Source organism: Mesoplodon mirus (genome assembly GCF_964341445.2).
Source record: "Mesoplodon mirus genome assembly, chromosome: 18".
In the NCBI taxonomy this organism is placed as follows: Eukaryota; Metazoa; Chordata; class Mammalia; order Artiodactyla; family Ziphiidae; genus Mesoplodon; species Mesoplodon mirus.
The window spans coordinates 14,288,462-14,304,642 of record NC_138994.1 but is presented as its reverse complement, the minus strand read 5'-3'; the positions used below and the strand labels follow the sequence as shown (position 1 = coordinate 14,304,642).

General features: G+C 44.7%; 1 protein-coding gene across 1 annotated transcript in view; it reads left to right on the top strand.

Annotated features, from left to right (window-relative positions):
• The window catches only part of RNF213 (ring finger protein 213), a 120,344-nt gene that overhangs the window by 98,774 nt on the left and 5,389 nt on the right, over positions 1-16,181 (top strand). The window contains exons 51-65 of the mRNA XM_082603994.1: positions 524-646; positions 1,452-1,562; positions 2,198-2,437; positions 2,766-2,847; positions 3,677-3,711; positions 5,050-5,144; positions 7,182-7,341; positions 9,214-9,382; positions 10,660-10,751; positions 11,501-11,752; positions 12,909-13,041; positions 13,385-13,468; positions 13,870-14,050; positions 14,321-14,522; positions 15,645-15,722. Of these exons, the coding sequence (XP_082460120.1) occupies positions 524-646; positions 1,452-1,562; positions 2,198-2,437; positions 2,766-2,847; positions 3,677-3,711; positions 5,050-5,144; positions 7,182-7,341; positions 9,214-9,382; positions 10,660-10,751; positions 11,501-11,752; positions 12,909-13,041; positions 13,385-13,468; positions 13,870-14,050; positions 14,321-14,522; positions 15,645-15,722 (2,037 nt within the window). The remainder of the gene's footprint in view (positions 1-523; positions 647-1,451; positions 1,563-2,197; positions 2,438-2,765; positions 2,848-3,676; positions 3,712-5,049; positions 5,145-7,181; positions 7,342-9,213; positions 9,383-10,659; positions 10,752-11,500; positions 11,753-12,908; positions 13,042-13,384; positions 13,469-13,869; positions 14,051-14,320; positions 14,523-15,644; positions 15,723-16,181) is intronic.

The window sequence follows — 16,181 nt, the reverse complement described above, 5'->3', positions numbered from 1 at the left end:
ATAAATAAATACTTAAAAAAGAAAAATCCTTCAGCTTTCAGAATAAGCCCTTTTTATCCTTGGCAGGCGAGATAGGAAAGGACTAAGGATGACAGAGTTGCAGCCATTTTGGCTTCAGGGCTGCTCAGTGGTCCTTTCCTAGTGCTCAGAAATGAATGAATTTTTACTGTCCTGGAGTTAGAAAAACGGCACTAAAAATCCTGGCTTTTTGTTTGCCCCCAGTTGGAGCTTAGGGCTAACGTACTGAAGTCCTTTGGTGCCCTACTCTGAGTGCCGAAGGAAAGCAGCCACAAGATCACCTCCCCCATATTTTCACCCACTCCCCGCTCTTCATCTATTGAGGAGGTGCCTCCCAAACAGCAGTGGGATGTCATGCCTCAGTCTGGACCTGGAAACCGGGTTCAGCTGCCTTTAAACCTCTTATGATTGCCTGGTTCCTTTACCTATCAAGAAGGTTCTTCTTTCCTAAGCATTCCTCACACTGTCCTCACCATGATTAACCCCTGTGTTCCTGGGGTTGCAGAAGGATCATACAGGCCAGATGGATCAGTATCTGGTGCATGGGGACAACTACAAGGCTCTCCGCGATGCAGTGGGCAAAGCCATTCTGGAGTGCAAGCCCCTGGCCATTGAGACTGCTCTGGAGGTATGTGGGACTGGGGGACTGCTCTGTGTACACAGTGGCCCCTCAGAGCCTAAGTCTTGTCTTGTTGGTGTCAAATGATGCAGTGAAAGAGGCCCCACAGGGTGACATGCTGCATCAGAAGTCTTATGCGCACGGCCTCACAGGCTCGCCTGGCAAACAGGGGAGCATCAGTGGTTGATTTGGGGTGGTGGGTTTGCGTGAGGCCACCGGCACCTCCTTTCTGATTGATTCATTTATGTCCATTATTTTCTTTGAGACCCTGCTAAAAAGTCACTTCCTCCAAGATTCCTCAGCTCAGACATGTGATGGCACAGGAAGCAAAACCTGTATCTGTGTAGCCTCATAATTCCCATAGAGGCATATGCATGTGTTTATTTTAACAGATACAGGGTTCTTAGAATCTAATCTTTCAATTGTTCTGCTCATGTTTCCTTTTTGAGTCCTTGTTTACCCTGGCATTTTGCTGGGAAAAGAGGAAATAAATATCTTATCTCTGCTCAGGAAAAGTTTCTAGGACCAGTGAAGTAGTCAGAAAGAGAACAGATGGTGATCTCTGTTACTTCTGTTGTAAGCTATCTGATAAATATGCATTGAGTTTAATATGAGGATGTTTATGAACAGTTGTTTTTCCAGAAGATGGTCCTTGAGGTGCAGGGTCCCAGGCGCCCAGGGTCTTGGGAAAGGCTCCCTCAACCTCTCCAAGGCTTAAGAGCTGATCTCATTCCATATTCATATACAAATCACATGGGATTCTGGCCGTGAGCTAGATTTTTTAAAGTCTCACTTGATATCCTTGCTTTTTCAGGCCTGCAGGAGCTCCACAACTCAGCAGGCCGCCCACCTAATGTTAGCGCTTTTTAGAGAGGTCGCGACTTTGTACAGATCCCACAGTGCAAACCTCCATCCTAAGCCACAGGTGAGTATCAGCCTTCAGGGCTGTGTTCATAGTCTCATAATTTGGAGGGGCTTTTTGAATAGAGGTGAAAGTCACAAGCACTAGTTATACCCCAAATTTTTAAAATTCTAGGATCAGGGTTTCCAGCCTTCTTGTGTGGAGCAACTACTTTCTGTTTCATCCAATGCTTTTAGAGTAACAGTTAAAACACAGTCAAGAACATAAGATAATGTTTTCCAAAATTATGAAAACTAGTGCTTGGGTATGTGGTTTCTGTGTTTGTACAGGAGAATTCTCTTTTCCAGATAATTTCCCTTCAAACAGCAACCATTTAGCCATCCTAACCTTGATATTTAAAAAAAAAAATCAGTTATTTTAATGCAAATAACTTTATCTGTCTATTTATTTATTTATTTTTGGCTGTTCCACACGTCTTGTGGGGATCTTAGTTCCCCAATCAGGGATTGAACCTGCGCCCTCAGCAGTGAAAGCGCGAAATTCTAACCACTGGACCACCAGGGAATTCCCCTTAACCTTGATATTTGATAGGTATTTGCAATCAAAAATGTTTGAGTGACATAAGAGCAAACCTTTGGTTTTCTCTCACTATTCACATGATATTCTGCTTTGTTGTATTTTAATTTCTTTCCTGTCAGCAATGTGAGGCTATGGAGAAATTCATTGAGGAAAGAAAGACCTTGTCTCCTGATATCAGACGTTTTGCAATATCCCTTGTGAACAATGAACTACCCCTGCTGAGGACGGGTCCTGGGGACAACAGCCTTGAAGGGACAGTAATAGAAATGGCTATTCATGTTGCAACCATCCTTCTCTGTGGACAAAGCAAAGTCTTGGAACCCCTGAAGAATTTGGCCTTCTCCCCAGACCTCATGGCGGTAAGATTAGGATATGATTGCATCCACGTTCACAGGAAAAATTTTAGAGACCCAGCCAGTACCTCAGAAACTGTTGAACCTGTTTATCTTCTAGATTCTCCATCTGCCTCTGTCTCACTTGACCCTTTAGTCCACAATGATGGTGAAAAACTTGTCTTGCCCTTTGTTATCTCACAGGGAGCTGTTCTATGTTCTTCATAGAGAGCTTTTTAGGTCAAGAAGAAAGAAAATCAAGGCCACGTTGTTACTCGAGGCCTCTTGCTGATCAGTGACAGCCCGTCGATATGCTCACTTAGCTAAAACCAGCCCTGCTCTTTTGACTTTTCAGAATGCCTTTCTTCCAACGATGCCTGAAGACTTGCTTGCTCAAGCTAGGAAGTGGAGGGGTCTAGAAGGAGTCCACTGGTACAGTAAGTGTTGGCCTGAGGTGGAATCCCACTCCTGAGCTTTGAAGAGTATCCTAAAACCACATGAGACATTGTTATAGAATTGGGGTCCACGGGTTTGTCCCCGAAGGTCCTAATGTGCCGGCCTCCTTCTGCTGTGGTTGCCTTTGCAGAACATTAACAGCTTGCAGGAACTGGTACCCTGTTGAATGTGGATGAGCCAGATTATTTTTTTCTTAGTCACAGGGAAAGGGTCTTTTAGGGTACACTTCTGTTCCCTGGAATATGCCCTTTGGGGAGAAGGGGGTGCTGGGAACCACATGAGAGGCTCAGTCAAGGGCCAGCTCACAATGCAGCCACGTTTTTGACCCAAAGATAGTTCTTTTAGAAATATAGAACTGAAGGAGAAAATACTATAACCCATGACTTTATGTAAATTTTGCTGTTGCCTTGAGTAGATAATCTTTTTAAACTAGTTTTAAAAGTTGTTATAAAACCTGCTCATAGCAAAAAGAAAAAAAATCAAAGAGAGTGAATAGGAGGGTATAAAATACTATCCACCCTGCCTCCAAAAGTAATCCCTGGTATGAACCTGTAATCTAGTTTCTCTTTGCTTTGTGAAATTAAACACAGACATTATTTTTCAGTGATACCAGTTGAGCTCCTGGTATGTATCAAATATCTAATGAGTTCTAATATCTAGCAAAGTTCAAGATTTCTGGTAATGTGCTTGGGACATCAAATCCATGTCAGCATTTGGTTAGACCAGAGAGGAGGGAGTTAGCTTTCCCTTTTAACCGTGGGTCATTAGGTGAAACCTCACCAGCCAACATGTGTCTTGTTCTTTTAACAGCATGTCCCAATGGTCACGCGTGCACTGTAGGCGAGGTGAGTCTTGGTATTCAGGGTAGGGTTTGGGGGGTTCAAAATGTGTGTTCCTCCAGGTCTGAGGAGGGGAGCTGTGGAGGAGGAGGATGGATAATGAGGGTCTGGACCTTTCGGGAGAACATAGACTCATTTTGCCGGCTATTCTAGGTATTATGACTAAACATCCAAATGGTACTAAGGTTTTCCAGCCAGGGTTTCTCAGTCTCAGCCCTGTGGACATAATGCCTTATTGTGGGGATGGCCTGGGCATTGTTGGAGGTTTAGAAGCACTCCTGGCTTCAACTCACCAGATGGCAGTAGTATCCCATCTCACACAGTGTGACAAACAAAACTGCCTCCATACATTGCCAAATGTCCCTTGAAAGACAAAACTGCAGGACAGGAAGCACTGCTGGCCGTCCTTCCTGGCCACTGCAGCACAAGATCAGTGACACGGGTCTTTATGTGACGACAAAGTGTTGACTAGACCGTAGGCTGGATTACTATCCCAGGGAGGAGATAGGGTCTAGATACCAAAGGATAGGAAAACGAGACACATATCTTTTAAGCCCGTTGGGGGAAGATCTGTGTATTGTTCATCTCTGAATCCCAAAGCATCTAGCCAGGGCCCTTCATAGTGTCATCCATACTTGCTCAGAACAGGCTATTGAATTGAAACAGACAAATGTTATTTAATAAATAAGCGACCTGGAGGATAAACCTGATATATGCATTTTACTTTATCTTTCTGAGCTTCTTACTTCCTTGTCCATGAAACAGGATTAAAATAGATTCTTCCTAAAACTGCTCCTGAAATTCTGTGGTCTGGGAATCTGAGACTGGTTTGGTTTGTGATAGACTGTTATTCAGTGTATATAGTAGCACACAATCTGATTTTGAAAAATGAGCCTTTGGAAGTAGTGAATCATATGGTTACGTTTTTTAAAAATAAAAAAGTCCAAATGGTGTTAGGGAAATCAGTTTGGAAGCTGCTATGGTATTCCTGGTGTTAGATAGTGAAGCAGTAAGGCCAGTGTGATAGGTGGGGGAATGAATGGAAAACAGTGATGAATATGAGAAAGGAAGGTTGAGTTTTATATATTTGTCTATAAAGTGACTATTTAGGAATAAAACTTAAATTGTCTCTACTTTTTAAAAGTCTAAATTTGCCCACATACAACATAGTTGGCATGGAGTGCCTGCCCTGTCTCTCAGGGCTCCTGTAGCCCCACCTGACACACACATACGCTAAAGGAAGCAATCGTAGTAGCGTCCGCTACCTCCTGTGGTAAGTATGTGCTCATTTGCATGATGGCATTTGTCCAAACTGAACTGGGGTCGCATTTTTGTTTATCCTAGTGTGGCTTGCCGATGGAACAGAGCTTTTGTATTGACTGTGGTACTCCAATTGGAGGGATTGATCACAAACCAAAGGATGGATTTCATGTTATCGAGTATGTAAGATGTTGTCTCCTTTCTAAGCAGTCAAACCATGGGCTTTGGGGCTGTTTCTATTCCAGCTGATAAATCAATACTAAATATAGTATCAATTACTATTGTACATTTGGACCTGGGTCTTGTTGATATCAACGCCAAGGTCCCTGTGGTCATTCATTAGTGAGGCATTTGATCTGTCATTGGCTAACTGGGCTCTTAATGCAAAGCAGACCACACGTTAATACTTATTAATACTTGTTAATTCAGATGTCTTCCATTTGAATCCTGAGCACAACCCCTGTAGAAATTGCTTGACATAAACAGGTGACCAATTTCAGAGGCACATTTAAGTTTGTCACTTATAAACTCTCTTAGCTTACTCTTTTTTTTCCCAGAAAAATAGAGGAGACATAGTCAATCTTATCAAATACTTCAGAATCCAGCTAAAAATCTGATCTCATAATCCCACACTTGCTCATGAGATGAGTATGGTTACACATGCTCCCTTAATAGGAGGTGTGACCTCTCTACGTTCATCATATATTCTAGCTCTTTTAGTGCTGTTACAGTTTAAAATATGCTAATCTGTTATCTCCATAAACTATCAGAATGTCCTAGAATCTCCAATAGCTTTGCAACTGAATGTACCCATCACACTATACCTCCCATCTGGGTGTGATGCCAAATCCTTTGCCAGACCTTGGATCCCAGTTTTTGATTTGGGAAAAGGAGAACAGTGTGTACATATTCCCATGGTAATGTCAGCTATTCCAAACTCTGACTGTCCTTTGCCTGTCTGCTCCCCTGACCCCGACAATGATTCAGTGGAAGAAGCAGGTCCAGACCTCCATCCTGACACATGGCCCCAGGACTAGCACAAACAGCCAGTTTTTTATGCTTTCAAAAAAAAATTTTTTTTTTTGGCTGTGTTGGGTCTTCGTTGCTGCACGCGGGCTTTCTCTAATTGTGGCGAGTGGGGGCTACTCTTCGTGCCAGTGCGGTGGCTTCTCTCGTTGTGGAGCACGGGCTCTAGGTGCGTGGGCTTCAGTAGTTGTGATGTGCGGGCTCAGTATTTGTAGCACACAGGCTTAGTTGCTCCACGGCATGTGGGATCTTCCCAGACCTGGGACTGAACCCGTGTACCCTGCATTGGCAGGCAGATTCTTAACCACTGCACCACCAGGAAAGTCCTTCAAAATTATTATTATTTTTTAATTGAAGTATAGTTGATGTACAATATTATATAAGTTATAGGTGTACAATCTAGTGATTCACAATTTTGAAGGTTATACTCCATTTATAGTTATTATAAAATATTGGCTATCTTCTCTGTATTGTACAGTATATCCTTGTAGCTTATTTTATACATAATCGTTTGTACCTCTTGACCCCCTACCGTTATACTGCCCCTCCTCCCTTCCCTCTCCCCACTGGCAACCACTAGTTTCACAAACAGCCACCTTACACTGTTGTGGGCTTTTAGTCAGCCAGAGAGGTCAGTCTATAAAGAAGAAGACTCGGGCTTCCCTGGTGGCGCAGTGGTTGAGAGTCCGCCTGCCGATGTAGGGGACACAGGTTAGTGCCCCGGTCCAGGAGGATCCCACATGCCGCAGAGCAGCTGGGCCTGTGAGCCATGGCCGCTGAACCTGTGTGTCCGGAGCCTGTGCTCCACAACGGGAGGGGCCACAACAGTGAGAGGTCCGTGTACCGCAAAAAAAAAAAAAAAGAAGAAGAAGAAGAAGAAGACTCTTAGGACAGTGGTCTAGGACTTCCCTGGTGTTCCAGTGGTTAAGATGCCACGTTTCCACTGCAGGGGGCATGGGTTCAATCCCTGGTCAGGGAAGTTCCACATGCCGCATGGTGTGGCCCGCCCCACAAAAAAAATCTTCTAATATAGGAAAGTAGTCTAGGCTTAGTAGAATATGTAATTTAACATTGTTTTCTTCAAAACTCTGAACCTGGTCTCCAGGTCCTAAGAATGGGAAGTGTGCCCCCAGAGCTGAGAAGAAATGGTGATCTTCAGCCTTCACCCTGTCTTCTCTTGTCCTTTCCAGAAACAAGATGGACAGAACTCAGACTGGCCACGTGCTGGGAAACCCACCACCGAGAGGCGAGGCCATGGTATCTGACCGAGAGCTGTCCCCAGTGGTCTTCCTTCTCATCCGGCTACTCACTCATTTGGCTATGCTTTGGGGAGCCGCCCAAAGTCCCCAGGTAGAGCACTGTACTGCCCAACCATGTGTTTATTGGTTTCTACAGTAATTTTTTTCACAGTGAATCCTTTTGTCTAAAAAGTCCTAGCCAGTTCTTGGGAAGGCCCTGCAGGGTCCTGCTTGGTTTCATTGTGACTAACCCCTTTCCCGCTCCAGAGTTCTCTGATTTTGCCCCTTGAAGCACAAGACTACTTCCTGGGTTTGAATGCTGTGAGGTTTGTGTGTTGTGCCCTTACTGACATCAGAGGCAGAAACTATATAGGGAGTATGGGGAAGATCTGAGTGGCAGAGTGCTTGGGTAAGGGAAAAGAGATTAATGAATTTGTCCATCCCTTCCTTTCACAGAGTATGAATGTACTGCTTCTCTGATAACTAAGTATCCTTACCTAGGATACTTGGTAGAAATAAGTAACTATTTTCTTAGTCCTCTTTGAAGGTCCAATCTGTGGTTCTAGGTGTTCTCATTCATTAGAATATTATTGGCAATAGTAACACACAAGGAATGCTTTACAATATAAAACAAATCTTATTAGCTTACATTTATTAGTGCATGTAGGTTCAGATGAAACATGTTGAAGCCTGGTATGAATTCTTTTTTTTTTCCATAGAAGGCATAAGATTTATTCTAAAAGTAACTCGTTGAAAGTTTAAAAAAGGAAATAGTTATAAAAGATAACCAGCAGGGTGATATCAATATGACCTCAAGTTAACTGTATATGATACCGGTTCTTTACTTTGACAATTAGATGGATATCGAACATTAGAATTAAAACACTTAATATGAAAATACTTTATTTTTTATTTATTTATTTTAAAATTTTTATTTATTTATTTATTTATTTTTGGCTCTCTTGGGTCTTTGTTGCTGCGCAAGGGCTTTCTCTAGTTGCAGCAAGCGGGGGCTACTCTTCGTTGTGGTGTGCGGGCTTCTCATTGCGGTGGCTTCTCTTGTTGTGGAGCATGGGCTCTAGGCACGTGGGCTTCAGTAGTTGTGGTGCGTGGGCTCACTAGTTGTGGCTCACGGGCTCTAGAGTGCAGGCTCGGTAGTTGTGGTGCACAGGCTTAGTTGCTCTGCGGCATATGGGGTCTTCCCAGACCAGGGCTCGAACCTGTGTCCCCTGCATTGGCAGGCAGATTCTTATCCACTCTGCCACCAGGGAAGCCTGAAAATATTTTAGAAGGTTTAATTAAAATCAAAATTGAAATAAAAAATTTAGCATTATTTAAACTATTTTGATCTGAATTTTTAATTGTAATTCTTATAATTTGTACTTTGACTTTTAAATTTTAATAAATCATTTAAAATGTTTAATAAATTATTTTAAATAGTTGGAAAAAATAAAAAGTTCTAGCCACCTCTTGTGGATTTCAAATATATCATTGTTACCTAATGCGAAACATAATATAAAATTCATGTATCCTAATTTTTCTCACTGTGGTCTAGGGTGGTAAGGGGGAACTACTTGTCAGATTATGTAAAGTCAATTTTTAATGAACGGCTCTATGTCTCCGGTCCACAGCTGGGAATGGAGAGGCTAACATAACCATGATTTTACCTGTCTTTGCTGCAGCTCTGGGGAAGAAAGAGAGCAGGCTGCATTTCCTTAAGTTAATTAACCATGATAGCAAAAAGTTCAGGCTTTGAAAATTCTTTATTTCACACTGAGGATATAGAAGGCACTTGTTTTCAGACTGTGGTCATTTCTGCTCCTGAGCCTTCTCTCGCCACTGCTGTTTGAATCACATTGACATCCCTCCTAGAGACTGTCCTCCGGCTCGGGGCTGCTTCTTCACCCCTCCTGACCTCTCCTGAACTTGCCATCTCCTCCACAGACAAGATCTTGCTTGACGTTTTGTCCCCTTGCCCCCACAGGCTTTGATGAACATCATTAAGCCTCCGGTGAGGGATCCAAAAGGGTTTCTGCTGCAGCATATCCAGAGAGACCTGGAGCAGTTAATGAAGATGCTGGGGAGGAGCTCAGACGAGACTGCCAGCGTGGTGCATCTTGTCCTCAGCCACCTCCTCAGAGAGCAGGGCTACAGTGAGGAGCCGGGCATGGGGCCGAGGGGCGGGCATGGGGCCGAGGGGCGTGGGGCACAGCCAGCAGAGGAAGCAGCGCACTCGTCCGGACCCCAGAGGGAGAGGAAGGGGAAGCAGGAAGACATGCACCTTCCAGAGTGGGGGAGGGGAGGACCTTTCCATTGATCCCCTGCTGGGTGTGCTCAGCGTGTTAAATGCCAGTGTATTTGGGAGGCTTAAGTTTCAAAAGTCAGCCTCGGTTGTAGTTTACCCACTGTATGGGGAACATATTGTTGTCCCAAACAGGTGAAGTGTGTTAAAGAGACAGCACCATCAGAGAGACTAATGTTTGATAAGCGCTTGGAACTTGGTCTCTTTGTACATCTGTCCTGTTTTGGGGGGGCAGCATCTGCTTTTCCTAAAAAATACTGCCCTTGTGGGCTGACTTAATATATGTACGTGTCCATAATTTGTTACATGAAAAAGCAGGCTATCTATTATGTTCACTAAGCTAATTTTTCTATTTTAAAATTTAAAATCCACACAGAAAGAAAAGGTCTGTAAGACAAGTTAGTAAGAGGGTTACCTCTGAGTGGTGGAATTAAGAACAGTTTTGTTTTCTTTTTGCTTATCTGCAAAAATCTTTTAAAATTACCACTGTAATGACAATGTTATTTAAAATAATAACAATAGCAATAAAAAGTTCTGCTACTTCACAAGAAAATCCATTCCCACTTCAGGAGTTTTTTTGCCAGAAACCAACATCAGTATATATTTTCCATTTAGCAAAACTTTATTTTATTTTAAGCCTCTCATTCTAGTGCAACTTCAAACTAGGTAAGCTCACCCAGTATCATACTGACAAAGTGATCTAATTCTAGAAGCATGCCAACAGTTTCCACAGCACTCTGCATCACGCGGACATCCACAGGGTCCCACCTCCGTTCTCAAGCCCAGCTGGCAGCAGCTGAGGCAGCTGGTGCTACCACTGGCCACCATTATTTTGCCCCTGGGCTTCTGATTTAAAGTACTGTCCTTTCAGTAATTTTGTTCAGATGATAATAAGATGATAATAATAAGATGATAATTATGTGGGTTAGAGTTTTTAGAGTTCTAAGTTTCTTCATGAAGATCATGAGGTTGGCGGTAGCAGCAGGAGCCATTTTTAAACGCTGAGATTAATTTAGGAAGATAAACCCGCCCCCACCCCCAAAAGGAGCATTATTTCAATTTAACATTTATTTAGTGTTTATGCAGATTGCTCTTGTTTCTTGGTAACACACACATTTTTCTTTGTAGGGTCTTTAAATTTTGGCGCAGAATTGTCAACCAGAGAAGAGAGGAACAGGTGGGAAAAGCTTGTTGAGACTATTATTCTGCCTGAACTAAAGGTAAGGGCTACTTTGGAAAAGTGTGGGAGGGTGTTTCCTGGGCCTCTACTGAGTGCTCGGTCTGTTGTCCCTTCTGGAAGTGTCCCTTATTGAAGCCCTAGGCTAAGCCACAGATTTAGGTGTTCTGTATCCGGTCACCCCACCCCCTTGTTGCCCTCACCCTATCCTGTCCCCTCCCAAGGCTGGTCAGTGTGTCAGGTTGAGGAATTACTGGGAGTTCAGAAAGTGCAGGCAGTAGTTTTCTCTCCGTTACTTTTCACAGCAGAATGTGAGAGCAAGAGGCAGAGAAATAAACCCTGTCAGATAAGAATGTTACTGAGAGTAACTAGGCCCATCAGAAAATAGAAGTCATCAAGTAAAATAATTGTAATAAAATAAAGGTCTCTGAGGCATTCCCTGGCAGTCCAGTGGTTAAGACCTTGCCTTCCACTGCAGGGGGCACAGGTTTGATCCCTGGTCAGGGAACTAAGATCCCACATGCTGTGTAGCAAGATCAATAAATGAATGAATGAATGAATGAATGAATGAATGAAATATAGGTCTCTGAGACTTATTCTGTTTGGGAAGACAAGAACCTACAAATAATGATCACATAAATTATAATAAAAGATGGCAAATATGAATATTTGATTACGGGCTAAAACAAGGAGGGCGGGTCCCTGAATCTGCCCACTGGTAAGGTCACGAGGTGTCCAGCCTGTCTGCAGTAGCATCTCATTTCCAGATCCCATGTCGTTTTCCTTACCTAGCATCTAGATAAAACCCTCCTGGCGGTGAACACTCGGATCAGCCAAGATGAGCGCATCAGCTCCAACCCTGTGGCCAAAATCGTGTACGGTGATCCGGTGGCCTTCCTGCCCCACCTGCCCCAGAAAAGCATGGTTCACTGCTCTAAGATGTGGAGCTGCAGGAAAAGGATCACCATTGAGCACCTCCAGCACGTTGTGGAGCAGAATAATGGCAAAGAAACAGTGCCCATCCTTTGGAAGTTCCTGCAGAAGGTGAGGCTGCCTCACCGTGAATGCTGCCTACGTGTCCCCTGGAGACCTGAAGGCCCCACTCATTTAGTCTGATTAGTCCTGAGAATGGGACAGCCATCAGACTACTTTGATTTTTGAATAGAATGTCTCTGGCAGAAGACTCAGGGATAGAGCAGAGATCTCTAGACACATCAATCTGTATGAGTTGTTTGAAACATAAAGTCACAGGTGAAATATGTACACGAGTTGGAATTAGCAGGTATCTGTAAAGAACTTGAGGGCCAGGAGGGTCTCTCCCAATCACTCAGCAAGAAAGAATACAATGAAAATGTTTCCTTTGTCTTTTCATCTTCACCCCTGCCCCCAGTGCCTGGAGCAGTTAGTCACCAATGAGTGTCTGTTGAATAAAAAAACTCGAGTTGAGGATGCACAGCCAAAATCAAACAAAGAATCTTCCCTGTTCCTGAACCATTCGGAGTGAGGGTGGTGGTGGGATTGTGGGGAGGAAAGCAGTAAAGTGTGTGTCATATCTTTTAGAACCAGAATTACACAACGGTTCCTAACTTTAATCCATTTGAACTTTTATTCTCTACAATAGATTTTCTAATCATTTCCCTCCATGGACCAATATATGCAGTCTAGGAAGAAGTAAGATGACTCAGAAATTTCTGTGGGTCAGTTAATGAAAATGAATTCCCAGCGGGAAGGCCATTGTGTTAATACTGTGATCTGTCACGGATGTGCACAGGTCCATTAAACTGAAGAAGCTTAGGTCCTAGGTCTTCAGAACGACACCAGAATAGCGCCAAGCATCATTGCCTAAAAGCTTGGTCTTCTTGCTCTCAGCAGCTCCTCTCCACACCTAGCCCATCTCATGGGCTCAAGAGGCTGCTTTCTTTCATCAGCTTCTGGCAAACACATTTGATGTGTCGGCCCTACGGGTTTGCTCCCCAACCTCTAGAGGGTAGAAGAACACTGGCCAACACGTTGTAAGCAGTCACTAGGTACTTGCTGAAAGAATGGTGTGGCCTGTTCCCCATTCTCAAGTATCATTATGTGTCATCATGTAAAATGGCATGTTGACCAGATTAAACTACAAATACACGTCCTGAGCCAGCCTTGAAGTCTGTTTCCCCAGTACATTAAAAAGTGTTCCTGGTGGTCTTCCCTTCTCTAGGAAGCAGAACTGAGACTGGTGAAATTCTTGCCTGAGATTCTGGCCCTGCAAAGGAATCTAGTGAAACGATTCCAGAATGTTTCAGAAGTTGAATACAGATCCATCAAAAGTTTCATTAGCAGTCACAATTCAGGTAGGTCTCTGCTCTCATAGGGGATCAGGACGATCCATGTTGTGGTTCAAAAGGATCAGTCCAACTCGGAGACTCCAGTTCAGGGCTAATGTGTGCTCTGTACCCTAAGCTTGTAGCATAAAGCAGTAGGTGCTGTGAATCCCTGGGACACATTAGAGGCTTTTGCTGTAACAGACAAGCACCTCCCTCTCTGGTTCCTCAAACTCAGCTTTAGTTTAAACAGCATTTAGAACGTGTTGGTGATGGCATGAAGGTAGGGGTCAAAGAGCAAGTAACTCTGTTGGTTTGACCTAGACGGGGTAGGTGTTATCTCGGAGTTCTCACAAGTGTTTTTTTTTGACAGGTGGGCTGAGGCAGTTATCCTACAACAGAATCATTATCTTTCTGTCGACGTGGAACAAGCTGAGGCGATCGCTGGAGATCAATGGTAAGTGTCAAATCCCCTTTAACACTAAACATTATAGGAGCACCTCTCTGAAGGCCCTTTCCCTCCAGCCTAACTCTTCTTGTTCCACGTCTGCACAGTGCCATGCTGTGTGCATCTAATGCTGGATCTGAGGACTCTTGGTGGGGTGTCTGAGATGAGTGCATAACATATCAGGAAGAGCAAACCCTCAGTCCTCTTGAGTCTATAAATACGGTATCAAAAAGGAGTTTTGAAACTTATCAGCACATAAAATAGAGATGGGAAGCAAAAGCACGCCTGGTTCCCAGCTCTGTGCTGTTGAGGTGGCTTCTGCGTTGCTCCCGCTCCCACCGTGGTGGGCTCCCAGTCCTGATGCTGTGAAAGAAACAGCAGGGCGGTGACTGCCCCTCTGTCGTTTAAAGGTGAGATCAAGCTACCTAAAGACTACTGCAGCTGCACCCTTGATCTGGACACTGACTTTGAAGTCATCCTGCCGCGCCGCCAGGGCCGGGGCCTCTGCTCCACCGCCTTAGTCAGCTACTTGATTAACTTGCACAACGAAATTGTCTACGCAGTAGACAAGTTCTCCAAGGAAGACAGCAGGTGAGTGTGCAGGCCCGCAGCAGGGGACACCCTTTCAGCCCAGGAAGTCGTTTCTGAGGCGGCACAAGCAGGGAAGCAGGGTCCCCAGGCCTGGGGACAGCGAGCCAGGCTTCAGGTCCTTCTCGAACAGATACCCTTCGGCCACCCTCACAAGTGTCACAGATTTGCATGTCCCTTCACCTGCACAGCCCTTGGCAACATCAGACAGGAGCTGACTCCATATCACCAGGCCACGACTGGAGTGCTGAGCTCTATCTATCTGTCCCCCAGCTACTCCGTTGATGCCTCCGAGGTCACCGACCTGCACGTCATCAGCTACGAAGTGGAGCGGGACTTGATTCCACTAATTCTCTCCAACTGCCAGTACCACGTGGAGCAGGGCGGGGAGACCTTGCAGGAGTTTGACCTGGAGAAGATCCAGCGCCAGATCATCAGCCGCTTCCTGCAGGGCAAGCCCAGGCTAACCCTTAAGGCAAGGCTAACCTGCTGTATTTATGTGGTCGGCGTGTCTATCTTGCAAAAGTTGCCCTGAGTGTGGCTTTGATCACAGTGGTTTCAAAGTGAGGAGGGACCAATGGACCCTTCTTCCACACCCCCAGTGTCCATGACCACCCCTGCCATTGGGGCTGACGGCTCTCCGGAGCTGTCTGTGCATCTGGATCCACACTTCATTACCCCAAGGGTGTCTGCAGGTCTCAATGGACTCATCGTCTGGATTTCTATGCCATAATTAATGGCACCACCAAAACCTCATTGTTTTCCCCCTTTTCCTTTAGTCTGCACACACAGTCTGTCATCCGGTGCCCCCGTTTCACCACCATAGCCATCAGGCACCCCCGTTTCACCACCAGAGCCCGCTGCTCTAGTTCAAAGCATCTGTCCTTAAGTTCCACTGCTATGGTAGCTCCCAACTGGTCCCTGCCTTCAGGCTCTTTAGCCCACATTTCTTACATCCAGATCTGCATCCCACCACCCTGTTGGATAACCTTGATGCGCATGTGGCTTAAAAGGCCCTGTGGCCTTGCCCTGACCCTGTCTCCAGCCAGTTCCCCATAACCCCATAACCTCACATACTGGATCACTCTCCCTCCCCTGAATGCACCCTGCACTTCCCCATCTGTTCTTTACCTGGGCTGTACTTGCTCCTTCCAGGTCCAGTCAAGGGTATGGTACTTCAGTATATTTATGCTCCTTCCCTGCCCGCAGTTAAACTGTAAACTATTTGAGCTCAAGGCTGCTTTTAATTCACTCTGCTCTCCCTGTTAGCAGAGTGCCCCCTCATTCAGTCTGTGCTCAGTGTCCCATTGGGAGGTCCTCATGACCTACTTCCCCCGGCGGTCTGCAGGCCACAGTATTCTATGTGACAGTATGTGCTTGGCCACAAAGGCCAGGCTGGGTTCCTCATGTCACTGTTTCCATAGATTACGGGTTAAACATGGACATCACGTGGCAACAAGGAGCTGCCTGCTTTGCCTGGTGTTGAACTGAATAGCATGGGACTACATTTGAGTTTCTGCTCAAGCATATATTGTCATTTGATGGAAACCTCCACAGTGGATTCCATTTCCAAAGACTTTTTTCTTACTCACTTTAGGGAATACCCACTCTGGTATATAGACATGACTGGAACTATGAACATCTCTTCATGGACATCAAGAACAAAATGCCACAGGTGATGATGATCAATCTTATTTGCATGTGCTTCTGTCTTATCAGAGTGTTTCCATCCGTGTTAGGACTCTTCCACCCTCACTCTGGGCATTTGCCATGAGCACCAAAGAGTTTCAGGGCCTCCCTACGTTCAGAGCCCAGGGCTCTTTCCAGACAGCAAGCAGGACAGCAGATCAGCAGAAGTTTTCTTGTTGAGTATAAACAGATTGAAATCTCGTGCTTGTAGTTTTTTAGCAATGATGTCATGACTGTGTATGCTGATGTAAAAGGTTCAGAGAACTTATTTATTCCTGCTTTTCTGGTTTATATGTGTTGTGTGTGTGGGGGGGTGATGTATGTGTGTGTGGTTTGTATATATGTATATGTCCATATGCATATCTTCACAAAGTTGATTTGAGGATTCAGTGAGTTCATCTCTTTTTCTGTAACATATCTAAATACTGCTGACACTTAACAAGCA